Source organism: Nansenia antarctica, assembly GCF_963989245.1.
Source record: "Nansenia antarctica genome assembly, chromosome: 6".
NCBI classification, from domain to species: Eukaryota; Metazoa; Chordata; class Actinopteri; order Argentiniformes; family Microstomatidae; genus Nansenia; species Nansenia antarctica.
The window spans coordinates 73325540-73345539 of NC_137676.1; the positions used below are offsets into that span (position 1 = coordinate 73325540).

General features: G+C 47.7%; 2 protein-coding genes across 2 annotated transcripts in view; one reads left to right on the forward strand and one right to left on the reverse strand.

Annotated features, from left to right (window-relative positions):
• The window catches only part of ints6 (integrator complex subunit 6), a gene marked incomplete at its 5' end in the record, with an annotated part of 33787 nt that extends 28150 nt beyond the window's left edge, over nt 1–5637 (reverse strand). Inside the window, 3 exons of the mRNA XM_080534877.1 lie at nt 4255–4404; nt 5214–5291; nt 5527–5637. Coding sequence (XP_080391003.1) covers nt 4255–4404; nt 5214–5291; nt 5527–5637 — 339 coding nt within the window. The remainder of the gene's footprint in view (nt 1–4254; nt 4405–5213; nt 5292–5526) is intronic.
• Nucleotides 5638–9885: 4248 nt separating this feature from the next.
• wdfy2 (WD repeat and FYVE domain containing 2) overlaps nt 9886–20000 on the forward strand; it is a gene marked incomplete at its 5' end in the record, with an annotated part of 19941 nt that continues 9826 nt past the window's right edge. Inside the window, 5 exons of the mRNA XM_080533259.1 lie at nt 9886–10025; nt 13190–13257; nt 14180–14253; nt 17160–17214; nt 17710–17860. Of these exons, the coding sequence (XP_080389385.1) occupies nt 9886–10025; nt 13190–13257; nt 14180–14253; nt 17160–17214; nt 17710–17860 (488 nt within the window). The remainder of the gene's footprint in view (nt 10026–13189; nt 13258–14179; nt 14254–17159; nt 17215–17709; nt 17861–20000) is intronic.

A 20000-nucleotide genomic window follows, 5' to 3' on the forward strand; every position in this document is an offset into this window, starting at 1 on the left:
GTGCATTACCCTTGCGCACATCTTCCGTCTGGGTGTGAGGACACGCTGGCTAAACGTTCATACACTCATTCATACACATGAGGTTGTAACCACGGTCACAAGGGGGGGGTCATCATGAGTGACTCAGGGGGAGCTACAGCAAAACCTTTCCTGGGGGGTTAGAGACTTGCTAACAACTTCCATGCCCCCCCCCAGTATATCCATACAGAGACGAGACGCTGGGTTCTCATATGAAGGGGGGGGTTAACACGAGAACAGCTGTGCCTTTTTACCTACTATAAGAGCGTGTTAATTTGTGTAAATTAGCCACCCCTTGTAAATTACCCTGCTTCCTACACAGAAAAACTGCAAAATAGCTTCATACTGGCTTATCCTGATGTGATTTAGAAAATGTAAGGATACTGGGGTGGTAGAACGCACATATCTAGGAGAAGTCATGAAAGGAGGGTCCTGAAATTTGATTGAAATTTTTACAGGGTCAAATGACCCCACCCATGGCTGTTCTAGTGTTAACTAGAAGTGTGAGATGCTCACCATAATGCAGTCAAAAAATGTCATCATGGCCCGACAGCAACAGTGGCTAACAGTGGCTAACGCTAGCTACGCATCCCTCAGGGTCGATAGAAAGGGAGTGGAGGCCGCCGTAGACGTGGGAAATGTAGTCCCAAACAAATAAAAGAGTCCCACCCAGCCCAGAGCCCTCACTAACGGGGTGCATGTGCGTATCTCTTCTGGTTACACCTTAACTGCTCCTCCTGAGACATCACCACCCCCCAGCACTGCGTCTCCTGAGACACCTGCTTTTACCCCTATACTATGCCTCCTAAGACTCTACTCCCCCCCCCCCCTGTACTGTCTCTCCAGTGTCTAACACTCTACCACCCCCCTCTGTACTGTCTCTCCAGTGTCTGGCATTAAAAAAAAAGCTGGCATAAAAAATACTACTATAAATACTTTTTCCACAACGACTGCCAGTGGCCCCTGGTCTGAGCTAGATTACGCCTCCTGCTAGAACTGGTGGATTGATGATTCACTTCCTTAGTATTCAAATGTATTGAATGTAAGTCGCTTTGGAATACGGTGTCTGCTAACTGCCAAACATGTAAATGGGAGGTATCCTGACCCACGAGCGTAAAGCCCGATGACCTTTTTTGACGGGGGGGGGGGGGGATAGCGCTAGCACTAATGGTGCTAAATGGATATCGCTAGCACTAACGGTGGTCTAACCATGTAAGTAGCGGCAGGCCTGACCTTAACACCTGCATAATTACTTCGAAAACAGTTTACCGTGACTGTGTTTCTCCACGCTGTCTGGAATTGTACGTAGCTGCCTGAAGCTAAAAGTTATTTCAACAGCAGCAGAGTTTAGCAGACAGGAAGATTAGTCGGCTCGCACATCATGTGACTTGAATGAGACTTAGGCCCACTTATTTTGAGGTAAAAACGGCTAATTTAGCAGAAAGGTGACAAGTGTGCACCCCTGACTCTATCCTCCCGAAGCAGACGGTTAGAATCCTTCATCTCAGTCACCTGCTTACAAAAGCTCCTCACTTTCCCAGTACGGGTATGTTACATAAGCGTAGTGAACAAAACAGAGGTACTTGTCATTGGCGCAGAGGCTCAGAGAGAGAAAACGCCCTCTGAATTGAAGTCACTGGCACCCAGTCCTAGGCACCAGGCACCTAGGCACCCAGTCCTAGGCACCAGGCACCTAGGCACCAGGCACCTAGGCACCAGGCACCAGGCACAACCTGGGTGTCATCGTTGATTCCAATTTAACTTTCGATGCCCACGTCGGGAATGTGACCAAATCGGCCTTTATTGCTTAGATATATTATATATATATATATATATAATATTATATATATTGCCAGAGTGCGTCTCCCGTTTCTCTCCCAGGCCGATACTGAGATACTAGTGCAAGCTTTTATCACTAGCAGGCTGGACAATGGTAACGCTCTCCTCTGTGGTCTACCTTAAAAAAAAGCCATTGATCAACTCCAGCTTGTGCAGAATTCAGCTGCTTGTGGTTTAACCAGGACCAGGAGAGCAACACATTACACCTGTTTTAAAATCGCTGCTTCTAATCTACCTGTTAGTCGCTGGCTATCTTAGTCACTGGCTACCTGTTAGTCGTAGGGTTGATATTAAGATTATTTTATTGGTCTACAACCTTCCGATCTATGTGGTCTCGCTCCAGACTACATGTCGGACATGGTTTTAAAATACGCTACTAGACCCACTAGATCCCTCAGGTCCCCTGATACTGGTCTCTAGATTGTCTCTAGAGCATGGGTCTTTGTCCAGGGGTCCGGGTCCCATGGTGAGGCCGCCTTTAGCCACTATGGCCCTAGACTTTGGAACGGCTTGCCGGAGGACTTGGGGGTGGCAGAGTTTACAGGTAAGCTTGAAACTCACTTTTTTTTTGCCAGGCCTTTAACTAGTGTCTGCCAACTGGAATGTTTTAATATTATGTCTATTTTTATTTCTTTATGTATATATGTCCTACCTCTTGTTTTATGGTATTGTGGTTTATTTACTATTGTTCAGCACTTGGAGTTGCATTCAATACATTGTATTGAATGCATTGACTTGTGCTATATAAATAACGTTTGATTGATTGATTGATTGATTTGCAGGGGAGGCTAGTGGAGGTAGAAATCGGAGGACAAGGCTTGGACTGGACTGAGGGCTAGGACTGAGGGCTAGTGGTGGTCTACTAGTGGATAGTGAGTTGGACTGGTGATCGGAAGGTTGTGAGTTCAATCCCACATGAAACACCACCACTAGTGTGCCCTTGAGTAAGGCACTCAGCCCTCAGTTACTCCAGGGGGAATGTCCCTGTAATTCGTAATTGTAAATCGCTCCGGATTAAAAGTGTCTGCTAAACGGCAAACGGAATGAGTAATGGTATCACACACGTGACAGCGTTCCTTGCATTACAATGAGCCCCTCCTCTGACTCCTTCCTCCACTAGCCCCTCCTGACATGAGCAATCATATGAAGTACTGCGTACTTACTGTTCTTTTAAAAATGTTTTTGAATCAGAACCCTATGTTCAATACATTATGCCCAGGCAGCATAGAAGTGCCCTTGCCAAGTTTAGGTGTGGAGTCACTCCCTTAGCCCTGGAAACCGGCAGATACACTAACACCCCAGTGGAGAGTCGTTTCTGCACACTGTGCAACAGTGGTTCGATTGAATCCGAAGCCCACGTCTTATTACACTGTGAACTTTACAACGACATCCGCGCTGATCTTTTTATCTTTTTATCAAAACACTATGAGAATTTTAATGACTTTGATGACCATAATAAATTGTGTACAATTTTAGCTGGTGAACACTGCATAAATGAATGTGCCAAGGCCTGCCACCTCATCCTACAAAGAAGAGTAGCCTTCATGAGCATCGCACAATAAACTGCCCTATCCTCCTTTTTTTCATATTTCATTGCCTTTACATATTGTATTTTATTGTAATGCCAAAGGTATTTGTTGTGTAATAGTTCAAGTGTAATAGTACTTGAATGTACGTTTTTAATTTGTATTGCTATGAATTGTATTGTGTCTCACAACTCCATGTGAGTAGTCCTCAACTTTTTAATGCACCTTTTGTTGCTGTTTTTTATACCATACCTGTTTGTTGAGGAGTGACACATAAATAAAGATATATCTACTATCTATCTATCTATCTATCTATGAAATCTAGAGGAATGTCATTGTGATATGTTATAATACACTTGGATGAAATGCCTTACCACCGAGAACAGAAGAAGTCAATAAATCAATGCTAGATATTGATTAGGTAAAAAAAAAAAAACTATATATATATATATGTTACGGTACATGTGGGAATACGGTACATGTGGGAAAATTAGGGTTAGGGTTAGGTGCTACGCCGACTTGGTACCTGCTGGCATGTCTAACCCTAAACCTAATCCCAACCCTAACCCTAGTGTTTCCACATGTACCGTATTCCCACATGTACCATAACATATATGTATAATACTACTACTAATAATAATAATAATAATATTTTACAAAATAAAAAAATAGCTGTTGTCTTCCCTTGCGTGTCACCGATCATGTCAACACTGGTTCCCCGTGGGGAATGTGTGGGGACAATGTGCAGGTGTTTGATGCTTGGAAGACTGTGAGATGGGGGGGGGGGCGGGGGCATGGGCTAAAGAAATTGGGGGCAAGGGGGGGCTTGTAAATAAGGTTGTAAACTTCTTCTCTCTTCTCTACAACGTACCTGTCCATAGTTGTCTATTCCAGTCACTAATCTATTGAGATTGAGCAAATCAAATGCGCTCCTCAGAGACTGGCCAATAGTAGTGAGCCCCGCGGCCTGGAGGTTCCGCAGCTCTGTCATGAAGGTGGCATGGCTCTCCTTCCACCCGGCCTGCAGACAAGGGAAGAGACGACGACAACGACAACAACAATGACAACAACAACACGTTTGATATCGTCGTCTAACAACACCATGATCATCACACACAACACGATTAGATGTCACATGTTTTCACAGACAACAATATTTAGTTAGATGTCAAAAAGGGTTAGGTCAAACTTCAGACTTTTTACAACGCCCGGGTTATGATTAGATAATAAACATATCCAAGTAGGTCATTGTCTTGTCTGTCTGTCTGTCTTCCTCATATTAACAAGACAGACAGACAGACAGACATCCTATCCCTTCCTCATATTGACAGGACAGACAGACACCCTATCTCTTCCTGCTATATGAGATAGAGGCCTGGCCAACTGTCCATCAGAGCAGATAGGTAAATCAATGGTGAGAGGGAGAGGTGACAAAGTGACAGTTCCCTTCTCGTAATCCCCCCCCCCCCCTCGTTCTCTCTCTCCCTCGCTCTCTCTCCCTCGCTCTCTCTCTCCCTCTCTCTCTCGCTCTCTCTCTCTCTTTCCCCCCACAAGTTGACACTACTACCTCGCTATCTATTTGTATAGATATCACCCAGAGTGCCTTGCTGTTTCACATTGTGAACAAAATGTCGGCCATGTTTTTAAAGGGGGTAGTAATATGGAAAGCTCCTTGTGAGGATTTTCTTTCCTTCCTTCCACACAATGATATGACGGAATCCGAGGCAGCGTGGGAGCTGGGAGAGAGAGAGAGAGAGAGGGGAGCTGCGTAATGTAACACCGACCAACCCGGGAGGATATGACCGAAAATAAACTCTCAAGTCTATCTACCTTGATCCCGAGGGGAACGTCCTCGAAATTGATCAGCATGTACCGGTCCCCTCGGCTGGCGGGGTCCCTGCCTCGGAGCTGCGGGGAGAGAATAAGAAAGATTTTAGACATTGGTATTAGATAAGATTATCGAGCCTCGGTTTGTTTGGGTTGTTTTGTTGTTTTTTGACCAGGGGTCCAGCGCCAGCAACGCGTCAATTAGGCTACATGACGATCGAAACCGCGATCCCGCATGGGGGGGGTCTGCTCTGGGGGTCTCTCTCCCAGCCAGGCTCGGGTTTAGGGTGGGTTACCCCGGGGTGGTTTACAGTACCTTCATGAATGTCTCAACAGCGCCCTTCGCTATGTCCAGATAGGAGGTGCCCAGATGGGTGCGCTGGTTCATTGAAGCGGACGTGTCTATCAGAAACAGTAAAACGGGCATTGTGTTGGTGACGACCAGGGGTTCTGCATGGACTTAAGTGAGTCGGTTGCAACCCAAAAAGCCCAAAACTGGAGGAGAAAAAAAAAACTGGAAAAAATCTTTTGTTCGCCTCCTCCTCCTCCTCCTCCTCCTCCTGCCTCCTGCCTCAGCTAGCCTAGCCTAGCTAGTTAGCCCAACTGTCACTAACACATTCTGGAAGAAGAAAAAAAAGTATCAAGAAGAACAAGTGACTGTAAGATTCCCCTTCCTCAATAAACTGAGATAAACCTCAAACCCAAGGGGCAGGCTATTAGTTAGACGAGGGATTTTGATGTTTTTGTTGGTTATTTGACTAATATTTCGACTAAAGTTTCATGGAAACTAAAGTTCCCCTGGCTGTGACAGTTTCATCCCTGTGTCTCCCCCACACTGAGAGCTGCTGTCTTGTCCGGTGGTTTTGTCTCGAGCTCCACCACTTGACCCCGCCTCCCGAGCGCTCTTTCAGCGTCACGTGGAAACACAAACTCGGTCACCGATAGGCTGTTCGAAGCTACCTAATTACCATATCCACGCTTGGCGTTGGTAAATTCGCTCTGGACCATCTGATCAGCACCCATGGAATGCCTCTTGTCCAATCAAATGACGTGGTCTCCTGTATGACGTTGAACCCAGTGTGCGCTCCGGCGCTTTCAGAGGGAATTTACGAACGCACCCCCAAATATGAACAGGGCCATAACACGTGTCTGCGCATGCTCGCCATGGAGGATCGGAATGCAAAGGAAAGGGAGAGGAAAAACTCAAGAAGGCAGAAGACTGGTACATGTTACACGGCTGGTGCAGAATGAAACATAATCCTAAACATATCCTAATCAGTAGTCTATTAACACTAAGCTAAAGGCACCAGTAATATAGTACAGTAGTGAGCCCTTGAACTGTTATTCCGTAATGTCAGGCTGCTACCAGCAAGACAACGAATCATGTTATTATAAAATCGAAATTGTGTACGGTCTCTATATCATAATGTTACAACATGATGAGGGGAATCCAATCCCACAAATCCATCAACAGCCTTGAAAAGAGGCAGTCTGGTAAAAAAACAGGCCGTGTGTACTTCTCAGATTTGTTATTTTTATTCAACCTTTATTTAGGCAGGGGAAGTCACATCGAGACCAATGTCTCTTTTCACAAATTGCGACACAGCACAATTCACAACTGTGACCTGCAGACACAATTACAACATTATAAACTCACACATGTTCTAGAGAACACACTATTTTGCAATGAAACTCCCAACATGCATAGCACAGTCGGGTGGAGGCTCATATTTTTGCCAGAGGCATTCTTCACTACTATGCAAACAACCCTCCATGGCAGGCGTCCAGTAGCCCATAGTGATCCTTATCTGTCATGTAGAGACCTGCTTATGGATATGACAGTGCTGTGCTCCAAGCTGTCATGTAGTTCATTAACATAGGCTTACCAGATAGACTGTGGAGTGTTAGAGGAGTACAGGGGGCGTAAACGTGGGTGTAAAGAGACACAGCAGCCTCATGTACCATGCACTCACTTCAGGGGAGGATAGTGGAGGTAGAAATCAGAGGACAGGCTCATTGTAATGACTGGGATGGATTACAATGAGTCTCTGGACTACTGTATCCTTAGTCATTATCAATGCACAGGTGGGGCCTGGCCCCAAACGCGTCGTGTGAGTGTGGCGCAGAGGACCAAACCGCAGACCATGTTATCCTGGATTGCCCGGTGTACCACCCACCCAACGGGATGCATGGTCTGTTGGTATTAGATGATGAGACGATGACGTGGCTTCTGGAGGGGTGTCCAGAAATATAGCCCGGGTGAGCCCCTCAACCAGGTCTCGGGGTGGTAAAAGGGTAGCCCCTCAACCAGGTCTCAGGGTGGTAAAAGGGTAGCCCCTCAACCAGGTCTCGGGGTGGTAAAAGGGTAGCCCCTCGGCCCCGAGCCTGGTGGAGTGGAGAGGAAACAACAACCCATACGCCGAAGAAGAAGTCATTATCATAGGCATTATGTGTTATTTTCTATGTCCATGTAGCCTACTTCAGAGGAGGCTGGTGGAGGTAGAAACCAGAAGATGGCTTCATTGTGATTGCCTTCATAAAACCTTCAGGTTGGGCAACAGTTAGGATTAAGCACTAACACTCTCTAATCTATGTCTTTGTTCATTGTCTATCATCTTGTTAAATCTTTATCTATTTATACATACCTATACTTGTCTTTTTTGTTGTTGTTGTATTTTGTATGTATGCATTTATGTATGTATGTATGTATGTAAAGCACTTTGAATTGCCCCTGTTGTATGAAATGTGCTATACAAATAAACGTGTCTTGCCTTGTGCATGGAATGAGGAACGGTATAAAATGTTTTGATGAATTCCTGATACCATTCCGGATTCTGTTCCATGCATTGCAATGAGCCCATCCTCCGATTTCTACCTCCACCAGCCTCCCCAAACTGACATGATGTAACTATACTGCTCAACCATAACCCTGTGTAGAGTAGCTAAACCAGTTTTAGACTGCACTCCACCCATATAGAACTGCCCGTCTGCCCCTGCATATCAAACATGTTAATAATAATTTGATAATAATAATAATAACAACAACCATAAAGTAATCATCATAATTATAATCTGATGGTTTCAGTTGTCTGAGAAATGTTCTCTGTGCAGGAGTGTCAGTGTTCCGCCTGAACCCAGATGGTTTGACCTAACCCTTAACCCTGTCTCATCATCATCATCATTTACCCTTCCACTGTATCGCATGCAACAATGTAACACATTATCATCATTTATGCAACAATGTAACACATTATCATCATTTATGCAACAATGTAACACATTATCATCATTTATGCAACAATGTAACACATTATCATCATTTATGCAACAATGTAACTCATTATCATCATTTATGCAACAATGTAACTCATTATCATCATTTATGCAACAATGTATCTCATTATCATCATTTATGCAACAATGTAACTCATTATCATCATTTATGCAACAATTTAACACATTATCATCATTTATGCAACAATGTAACACATTATCATAATTTATGCAACAATGTAACACATTATCATCATTTATGCAACAATGTAACTCATTATCATCATTTATGCAACAATGTAACTCATTATCATCATTTATGCAACAATGTAACACATTATCATCATTTATGCAACAATGTAATGTAACACATTATCATCATTTATGCAACAATGTAATGTAACACATTATCATCATTTATGCAACAATGTAACTCATTATCATCATTTATGCAACAATGTAACTCATTATCATCATTATTTATGCAACAATGTAACACATTATCATCATTTATGCAACAATGTAACTCATTATCATCATTTATGCAACAATGTAACACATTATCATACACGATTTCCGCATAAGGAGGGTAGACCTTCCGGCCAGGACTGTGGTGTTGTGCAGACTTCTCACTCCCCTCACTTCCTTTCAGTGGTACTAGTGCTAGATAGGCAGCCCATCATGTACGTACGCTATAAACATCCACGACAATCAACTACGAGAGCTTTTGGGCAACCTCTTGGTGGTACCCTAGAAAGCACATGCTCGTAGTTACAACAGAGAACAAGCGATCGTCATGATTTGACATGGTAAACGTTAAGACGAACACATCGCAACGCTCATCGTAGGGGAGGGAGAATCGTTGTAGGAGAGGGAGGGAGAATTCACTCGCCCCAACACCGATCTAGACCCTCGCATATCTACGTATTGATTTGAATTCACCGATCTAGACCCTCGTATATCTACGTATTGATTTGAATTCACCGATCTAGACCCTCGTATATCTACGTATTGATTTGAATTCACCGATCTAGACCCTCGTATATCTACGTATTGATTTGAATTCACCGATCTAGACCCTCGTATATCTACGTATTGATTTGAATTCACCGATCTAGACCCTCGTATATCTACGTATTGATTTGAATTCACCGATCTAGACCCTCGTATATCTACGGCATGGAGAGCAGCCTGGGCGGAGCAGGAGGTGCATGTCCTGTCAGCTGACATCCCTGTCTGTCTGTCTGTCAGGAGGACACCACGGTGCACCTCTCTCTCTCTCTGTGTTCAAAGTGATCCACTACGATACGATCACCTGTCCTATGCGCTCTCCGGCTGGAGGGTTATGTGACGAGAGCTGAAGCCTGGAGAGGGAGCGGTCATATGATCACATCTGATCTCCATGGCGGCGGAGAACCACCAACCCAAGCCGCAGACGCGCAGGCCCGTTCTGCTGAGCCGGATCGAGGCGTCCCAGGACGTGGTGAGCACGGCGGTCATCATCCCCAAGGAGGACGGGGTGATCAGCGTCTCGGAGGACAGGTGAGACCCCCGCAGACCCTCTCCCCTCCCCGTCTTGTGTTGCTAGAAAACCTTCTACTGAAACATCACCCACTTATGCGAAAAGAGATGACATATTTGGCTTTGCAGATTATTACACAATTTCCCCGCGATGGGTTAGGGTACGGGTATTTTATTATAGCGACTGGACTGTCCTATAATAATGGATTCTCCACCGCGTTCGGTCGTCGCTCCTCTGTCTCCATTGACTGTTTGTCATTATGACTGGCTTGCCTTGCACCCCCCCCCCCCTCCTCGGGTTTACAACGAATCATATGTTTGACACTGTGTAATGTATGTCTGTAATGTATGTTGTCTATAGTAACTGTGGTGTATGTCTATAGTATATGGGGTCTGTGGTAAACAAGCATGCAGTCAAGCAGACGTTGCATAACAAACAGCAAGCCTTGCCAGAGTCAGCTGACTTTGACCCACTGGTCATCTCTCCTGGTCATTTCTCCTGGTCATTCCTCCTGGTCATTCCTCCTGGTCATTCCTCCTGGTCATTCCTCCTGGTCATTTCTCCTGGTCATCTCTCCTGGTCATTCCTCCTGGTCATTCCTCCTGGTCATTCCTCCTGGTCATTTCTCCTGGTCATCTCTCCTGGTCATTCCTCCTGGTCATCTCTCCTGGTCATTTCTCGTCCTGGTCATTCCTCCTGGTCATTCCTCCTGGTCATTCCTCCTGGTCATTTCTCCTGGTCATTCCTCCTGGTCAGTTCTCCTGGTCAGTTCTCCTGGTCATTTCTCCTGGTCGTTTCTCCTGGTCATTCCTCCTGGTCATTTCTCCTGGTCATTCCTCCTGGTCATTCCTCCTGGTCATTCCTCCTGGTCATTCCTCCTGGTCATTCCTCCTGGTCCTTCCTCCTGGTCATTCCTCCTGGTCATTTCTCCTGGTCATTTCTCCTGGTCGTTTCTCCTGGTCGTTTCTCCTGGTCATTTCTCCTGGTCATTCCTCCTGGTCAGTTCTCCTGGTCAGTTCTCCTGGTCGTTTCTCCTGGTCGTTTCTCCTGGTCGTTTCTCCTGGTCGTTTCTCCTGGTCGTTTCTCCTGGTCATTTCTCCTGGTCATTCCTCCTGGTCATTCCTCCTGGTCATTTCTCCTGGTCATTCCTCCTGGTCATCTCTCCTGGTCATTCCTCCTGGTCAGTTGTCCTGGTCATCTCTCCTGGTCATTCCTCCTGGTCATTCCTCCTGGTCATTCCTCCTGGTCATTTCTCCTGGTCATTCCTCCTGGTCATTTCTCCTGGTCATCTCTCCTGGTCATTCCTCCTGGTCATTCCTCCTGGTCATTTCTCCTGGTCATTCCTCCTGGTCATTCCTCCTGGTCATTCCTCCTGGTCATCTCTCCTGGTCATTTCTCCTGGTCAGTTCTCCTGGTCATTCCTCCTGGTCATTTCTCCTGGTCATTCCTCCTCGTCATTCCTCCTGGTCATTCCTCCTGGTCGTTTCTCCTGGTCATTTCTCCTGGTCATTTCTCCTGGTCATTTCTCCTGGTCATTTCTCCTGGTCATTCCTCCTGGTCATTCCTCCTCGTCATTCCTCCTGGTCATTTCTCCTGGTCGTTCCTCCTGGTCATTTCTCCTGGTCGTTCCTCCTGGTCATTCCTCCTGGTCGTTTCTCCTGGTCGTTTCTCCTGGTCATTTCTCCTGGTCATTCCTCCTGGTCAGTTCTCCTGGTCAGTTCTCCTGGTCGTTTCTCCTGGTCGTTTCTCCTGGTCGTTTCTCCTGGTCGTTTCTCCTGGTCGTTTCTCCTGGTCATTTCTCCTGGTCGTTTCTCCTGGTCGTTTCTCCTGGTCATTTCTCCTGGTCAGTTCTCCTGGTCGTTCCTCCTGGTCATCTCTCCTGGTCATTTCTCCTGGTCATCTCTCCTGGTCATTTCTCCTGGTCATTCCTCCTGGTCAGTTGTCCTGGTCATCTCTCCTGGTCATTCCTCCTGGTCATTCCTCCTGGTCATTCCTCCTGGTCATTCCTCCTGGTCGTTTCTCCTGGTCATTTCTCCTGGTCATTCCTCCTGGTCATTCCTCCTGGTCGTTTCTCCTGGTCATTCCTCCTGGTCATCTCTCCTGGTCATCTCTCCTGGTCATCTCTCCTGGTCATCTCTCCTGGTCATCTCTCCTGGTCATTCCTCCTGGTCATTTCTCCTGGTCATTTCTCCTGGTCATTTCTCCTGGTCATTTCTCCTGGTCATTCCTCCTGGTCATTCCTCCTGGTCATTTCTCCTGGTCAGTTCTCCTGGTCATTTCTCCTGGTCGTGCTGCGCAGTCCAGTTCCCCCGATCTCCCCCACCACCACACGCTCATTCCTCTCATTCTGGTTTTCACAGCAATCATGAAACACACATATACTGGAGGCTACTTCCACCAGATGTCTTGTTCTTGAATTAAAGGCTAGCTGCTGGGCTTATATGTGTGTGTGTGTGTGTGTATATATCTTGCATTGTATTTTGTGTCGTTGGGACCGTCAGTGAAGGCGATGTCATTTAATTTCACCCACAACTGCGTGTTTGACTTGCTAGGGGTGGGGGGGACCGTAGGGAATGCTTAATGCTTAAAAAATGTGGCCAATTTTTTTGTAAAGCTACTTTCCACTCCGATAAGCAGCGTCATATGATTGTTCTTAGGGATCATGTACTGGCTGGGTTACTGTCTACTTCTACTGTCAAACTGAAATCCCATGGCGTCACGACAGGCACGAGTTAAACCAGCTTGTTATGAAGTCAAATAGAACATATAGGAAATGGATTTTCAGTTCTGCTGTTGAGGGATTCTAGAGTATTCTATATAGTATTCTAATATCCTCCTGTAAGAAATAGCTACTATAGCTTTCGGCCTGTGTTGTGTTCAGTGGTGCTGCTGTGCTACGTGGGTGATGATGTGTGAGTGTTTTGAGACGAATTTGGGTTAAGCGGGATGAAGCGTCTCTCCTAGACCTCCCACTGGGAATGTTCATGCCAATGTCTTACGTTTGTGTGTGTGCGTATGTGCTGTGCGTATGTGCTGTGCGCGTGTGTGTGTGTGTGTGTGTGTGTGTGTGTATTATACAGGTTAAATTGAGCAGGGAATAATAAAGAATGGCTGTAGGACAGTCTCATACCATACACATAAACTGGCCTTTAACCCCCCCCCCCTCATTCACCCCCCCCTCCAGAACCATCCGGATATGGCTGAAGCGGGACAGCGGCCAGTACTGGCCCAGTGTGTACCACACCATGCCAGGTGAGTCTCCTAACCGCCAGGTTGTCTTTGTAAAAATGAGAACCGTGTTCTTAATTAACTTCCCTTTTATAAAGTGTAATAACTACCCCTCTATTCAGTATATAGCTAGTAGCTGCTACTACTGCTAGCATGGCTATGTCTCCCAGCTGCACTGTTCTCATCTGTGACCAGTCCTCTCTTCGTGTGTGTGTAGAGCATCTGGTCCAGTTTTAAATGAGCTGAACAAGCAGTTGTTACTTTTTCAGCTCGATATGCGCTGAATAATGACTAATGAAGGTGTGTGTGTGTCTGCTGGTTACCTGGTGGACACCTGGCAGGACACCTGGCAGCAACCACTGGGATGCTTTGAGACCCGGCCCTGGTTGCTGTCTGGTGTTGTCAAGGCTGGGGTTCAATCAGTCACTGGGGGAGGGGGTGTGGGGGGCGGGGGGGGGTTACACCCACATCAGTTTCATTTCCTGCAGAAGAGGGCTGCGTACAATCACACGTCTGCCTCCTCCTCCTCTTCTTCTTCCTCTTCCCTGTTCAGTTGTTCCGTCTCTCTCTCCTCGTTGTGCAACTGGCGGGGGAGCGCGCACACACAGACACACCACACACACACACACACACACACACACACACACACACACACATTCTCTGAAATCCCATTATGTTGTAACCAGCAACAGCACAGTTATTCCTCTCTTTTCTGTGTGTGTTGTGTGTTGTGTGTTGTGTGTGTGTGTGTGTGTGTGTGTGTGTGTGGGGTGTATGGTCTCTCTCTGTGTGTGTGTGTGTGTGTGTGTGTGTGTGTGAGTAAGTAAGTAAGTAAGTAAAGCTTTATTTATATAGCGCCTTTTGTACATGAAATGCAACTCAAAGCGCTTTGGTGTGTGTGTGTGTGTGTGTGTGTGTGTGTGTGTGTGTGTGTGTCCTCCACCAGTGTCGTGCTCCAGTATGTCCTTCAACCCAGAAACCAGGAGGCTGTCTGTGGGGATGGACAGTGGAGCTGTTTCTGTAAGTAGAGCCCTCTCGTCATGACCTCTGACCCTGAAACACCACACTCACTCCTCTCTGTGGACACACACACACACACACACACACACACACACACACACACACCCTCTGGGGGTCAGTTTGGTCAGGTTAGGAAATGGAAATGCTCCTCCTCCTCTCCTCTCCTCTCCTCTCCGCCCCTCCCCTCTCCCCTCCCCTCCTCTCCTCTCTCCCCCCCTCCCCTCCCCTCCTCTCCTCTCTTCCTCCTCTCCTCTCCTCTCCTCTCCTCCCTTCCTCCTCTCCTCTCCTCCCTTCCTCCTCTCCTCCTCCTCCTCTCCTCTCCTCTTCCAGACAGACAGACAGACACACAGCACCAGTCATTACCCCCCTGGAGGTTTCCACCTCTTAGTAGTAATCTCTCACATGATTGGCTGCTGGGGAATTCCTCCTCTGATCTCAGATTCTTACCTTCTCTGGTTATGCTGCTTGGTGGGGGGGGTGGGGGGAGACACATGGGGGGCGGGGGGGCCCCCCACCCCCCCACCCCCCTCCCCCAGTGTCTGCAGTCTGCAGATCATGTTAGAATGATTGGAATATTCCGTAGAATGTTAGAATGATTGGAATATTCCGAGGATTAGAATACGATGAGAACCTGAAGGTTCCGGTTCTAGAGTGTTCTCAGCATGTTGTGACTTTGTGTAGAATCCAGGAGACTGAGGCGCCCCGCGGTGGTGTAGCGGTCTAAGCACTGGCATACAGGAGACTGAGGTGCCCCGCGGTGGTGTAGCGGTCTAAGCACTGGGAGACTGAGGCGCCCCGCGGTGGTGTAGCGGTCTACAGGAGACTGAGGCGCCCCGCGGTGGTGTAGCGGTCTACAGGAGACTGAGGCGCCCCGCGGTGGTGTAGCGGTCTACAGGAGACTGAGGCGCCCCGCGGTGGTGTAGCGGTCTACAGGAGACTGAGGCGCCCCGCGGTGGCGTAGCGGTCTAAGCACTGGCCACACAGGAGACTGAGGCGCCCCGCGGTGGTGTAGCGGTCTAAGCACTGGCCACACAGGAGACTGAGGTGCCCCGCGGTGGTGTAGCGGTCTAAGCACTGGCCTACAGGAGACTGAGGCGCCCCGCGGTGGCGTAGCGGTCTAAGCACTGGCCTACAGGAGACTGAGGCGCCCCGCGGTGGCGTAGCGGTCTAAGCACTGGCCTACAGGAGACTGAGGCGCCCCGCGGTGGCGTAGCGGTCTAAGCACTGGCCACTAGTGCATGCTGCCCACCGGGGCCAGGAGACTGAGGCGCCCCGCGGTGGTGTAGCGGTCTAAGCACTGGCCACTAGTGCAAGCTGCCCACCGGGGCCAGGAGACTGAGGAGCCCCGCGGTGGTGTAGCGGTGGTGTAGCGGTCTAAGCACTGGCCTACAGGAGACTGAGGCGCCCCGCGGTGGTGTAGCGGTCTAAGCACTGGCCACTAGTGCAAGCTGCCCACCGGGGCCAGGAGACTGAGGAGCCCCGCGGTGGTGTAGCGGTGGTGTAGCGGTCTAAGCACTGGCCTACAGGAGACTGAGGCGCCCCGCGGTGGTGTAGCGGTCTAAGCACTGGCCACTAGTGCAAGCTGCCCACCGGGGCCGGGGTTCGTATCCCAGCTCGCCAGATCCGGATATGGCCGGGGCACACACGGGGAGCGACATATTGGGCGGCCGCTCCCGAGGGCGGGTATAGGAGTAGTTCCGGACAAGGATCCGTCGCGCAACACCGACCCCGTCTGGTGCTGGAGTAACGGTACTGGGCTCGAGGAGCCAGTCAGCTAGTCTGCCTGGCGCCCTCCTCTGGGGCTGCCGGCCACGGGGTCGTACGGCGGATCCTACGCAATAGGCAGGGGATAATTGGATGCTAGGTTGGGTTCAATTGGCTACCAAATTGGGTGAAAAAGGGATAAAATCTGAAAAACAAATAAAATAAAAAAAAGAATACAGGAGACTGGATGGTCTAGCACTAGAACAGCCGTGCCTTTTTTTACCTACTAAAAGAGCCGCCTCTTTAGAATGCTAAGCTGCTATTTACACACAATGACCACTAGTTGGCCGCTTGTAAATTAGCCTACTTCCTACACAGAAAAACTGCTAAATAAAATGTGGGGGTGGTACTGGGTGGTAGAACGCACATATCTAGAAAAGTCATGAAAGGAGGGTCCTGAAATTTGATCGAGTGCAAAGATATACCTTTTTAAAAGATATAATTTTACTCACAGGGTTTTTGCTGCTCCAAAGCGCTTTACAACAGCCTCTCATTCACCCGTTCACACACACATTCACACACCAATGGCGGCAAGCTGCCATGCAAGGCGCCGGCCCGCTCACTGGGAGCAATTTTGGGGTTCAGTGTCTTGCCCAAGGACATGTGGCCAGCCGGGGCTCGAACCGCCGATCTGCCAACCTTGTGATCATTAGGCGGCGACTCTACCTCCTGCGCCACAGCCGCAGATATAGATACTGCTAGATAGAAAGATGGATACAGTAGATGGGTAATGATAAGAATAATATATGCCATTTAACTGACGCTTTTATCCAAAGTGACTTGCATTGCAGTGAGTGCGTTATGTTTTTCATTATATGGTCCCAGTGGGTAGATAGATAGCTTATTGTCCTCAATGGGCAGAATTAGGTTTCACATTGTATAGATAACAAGAACAAGACCTAAATCACAACACATCAGTAACATAAACAGAATAAACCTGCATGACAATGTCAATATTACGGTTGGCTAACATGGTAATTGGTCAATATTAAGGTTGGCTAACATGGTAATTGGTCAATATTAAGGTTGGCTAATATGGTAATTGGTCAATATTAAGGTTGGCTAACATGGTAACATGCTAATTGCTAAGTGTCGGTGATTCCAGGAAGTGACACGTCTACTTCTCACTTCCTGTTTCCCAGGAGTTCATCCTGTCAGAGGACTACAACAAGATGACCCCAGCACGAACCTACCAGGGTGAGACGGTGTGTGTGTGTGTGTGTGTGTGTGTGTGTGTGTGTGTGTGTGTGTGTGCGGGCTGGCGGGTGTTATAGTAGTAACACAAACACAAGACGTGTGTATGAGTGCATCAACCAAACGTGTGTGTGTGTGTTTGTGCGTTGTTGGTTGGGGGGTTGGTGTTGGCGTTACAGTAGTAACACAAACACAACACAAGACTGTGTGTGTAAGAGTGCATCAACCAGACTGTGTGTGTGTGTGTGTGTGTGTGTGTGTGTGTGTGTGTGTGTGTGTGTGTGTGCGCGCGCGTGTGTGTGTGTGTGTGTGTGTGTGTGTGTGTGTTACAGTTCAAAGACGGTCATACAATGAATATAGTAATAAAACAAAAGTGTGTGTGTCTGTGTGTCTGTGTGTGTGTCTGTGTGTGTGTCTGTGAGTGTGTGTGTGTGTCTGTGTGTATGTCTGTGTCTGTGTCTGTTTGTGTCTGTGTGTGCGTGTCCTCCCCCCCCCCAGCTCACCAGGGTAAGGTGACAGTGGTGCTGTTCGTGTTGGAGATGGAGTGGGTCCTGAGCACCGGCCTGGACAAGGTCTTCACCTGGCACTGCTCCGAGAGCGGCCAGCAGCTGGGCAGCTACCACACCCCCGCCTGGGTGTCTGGCCTGCAGTATCCTTGGTTATTATTACATCATTTATTTATTAAGTCTGATCACTGATGAGCGGTGGTATTTTCACTATATTGGGATATATCGACATGGTGAAGGTAGGAGGTAGAAACTCTACTAGAGCCTTACACTCCTAACCTAGAGCTCTACTAGAGCCTTACAGTCCTAACCTAGAGCTCTACTAGAGCCTTACAGTCCTAACCTAGAGCTCTACTAGAGCCTTACAGTCCTAACCTAGAGCTCTACTAGAGCCTTACACTCCTAACCTAGAGCTCTACTAGAGCCTTACAGTCCTAACCTAGAGCTCTACTAGAGCCTTACAGTCCTGACCTAGAGCTCTACTAGAGCCTTACAGTCCTAACCTAGAGCTCTACTAGAGCCTTACAGTCCTAACCTAGAGCTCTACTAGAGCCTTACAGTCCTAACCTAGAGCTCTACTAGAGCCTTACACTCCTAACCTAGAGCTCTACTAGAGCCTTACAGTCCTAACCTAGAGCTCTACTAGAGCCTTACAGTCCTAACCTAGAGCTCTACTAGAGCCTTACACTCCTAACCTAGAGCTCTACTAGAGCCTTACAGTCCTAACCTAGAGCTCTACTAGAGCCTTACAGTCCTGACCTAGAGCTCTACTAGAGCCTTACAGTCCTAACCTAGAGCTCTACTAGAGCCTTACAGTCCTAACCTAGAGCTCTACTAGAGCCTTACAGTCCTAACCTAGAGCTCTACTAGAGCCTTACACTCCTAACCTAGAGCTCTGCTAGAGCCTTACACTCCTAACCTAGAGCTCTACTAGAGCCTTACAGTCCTAACCTAGAGCTCTACTAGAGCCTTACAGTCCTAACCTAGAGCTCTACTAGAGCCTTACAGTCCTAACCTAGAGCTCTACTAGAGCCTTACACTCCTAACCTAGAGCTCTACTAGAGCCTTACAGTCCTAACCTAGAGCTCTACTAGAGCCTTACAGTCCTAACCTAGAGCTCTACTAGAGCCTTACACTCCTAACCTAGGGCCCTACTAGAGCCTTACAGTCCTAACCTAGAGCTCTACTAGAGCCTTACACTCCTAACCTAGAGCTCTACTAGAGCCTTACAGTCCTAACCTAGAGCTCTACTAGAGCCTTACACTCCTAACCTAGGGCTCTACTAGAGCCTTACACTCCTAACCTAGGACTCTACTAGAGCCTTACACTCCTAACCTAGGACTCTACTAGAGCCTTACACTCCTAACCTAGAGCTCTACTAGAGCCTTACACTCCTAACCTAGGACTCTACTAGAGCCTTACACTCCTAACCTAGGACTCTACTAGAGCCTTACACTCCTAACCTAGGACTCTACTAGAGCCTTACACTCCTAACCTAGAGCTCTACTAGAGCCTTACACTCCTAACCTAGAGCTCTACTAGAGCCTTACACTCCTAACCTAGAGCTCTACTACTGAATGAATGAATGAATGAATGGTCTTTATTGTCATTGATATAGTACAGGTACCAAACAACGAAATTTGGGAGGGGGGGCTCCCCTGGTGCTAGGAAAAAAAAAACTAAAAACAAGAAGGGAAAAGAGCTGGTTTACATAAATAAAGGCTATGTACACTATCCACTATACTATACTGTACAGATAAAACACTGTGCTGTACTCTATGCTATACCTATTCTAACATTTCCTATTCTCTGAACCTTATGTACCCTACTGGTGTTCAGTCTGAATCTGACATGCCGTCACTTTACAGCGTAGAGACTTCGTTTGAGACCATATTTCACTGCTGTGTGTGTGTATGTGTACTATATATATGTGTGTGTGTGTGTGTGTGTGTGTGTGTGTGTGTGTGTGTGTGTGTCTCTCTCTCTCCCTGAGCCAGGGTGTGTGTGTGTTATGACAACAAGCGAGGAGGAGGAGGAGGCCTCTGTCTCTGGATGTTTCTCCCAGCATGCACTAGGCCAGAGGAACACGGCGAGGTCAACCTCCCGACACCTCCCATTAAGGGGAAATGCTAACAATAGCCATCAGTCATGCAGTTGTCAAGGAAACGGAGCAGGGAGATTTCGGTAATGTGCAAAGATGAACAGCTCTGGTTGGCAAGGCTAGGGCAATGCTAATGCTACGCTAGCGCATACCGACAGGCTCTCTGAGACCAGAGTGCGTGT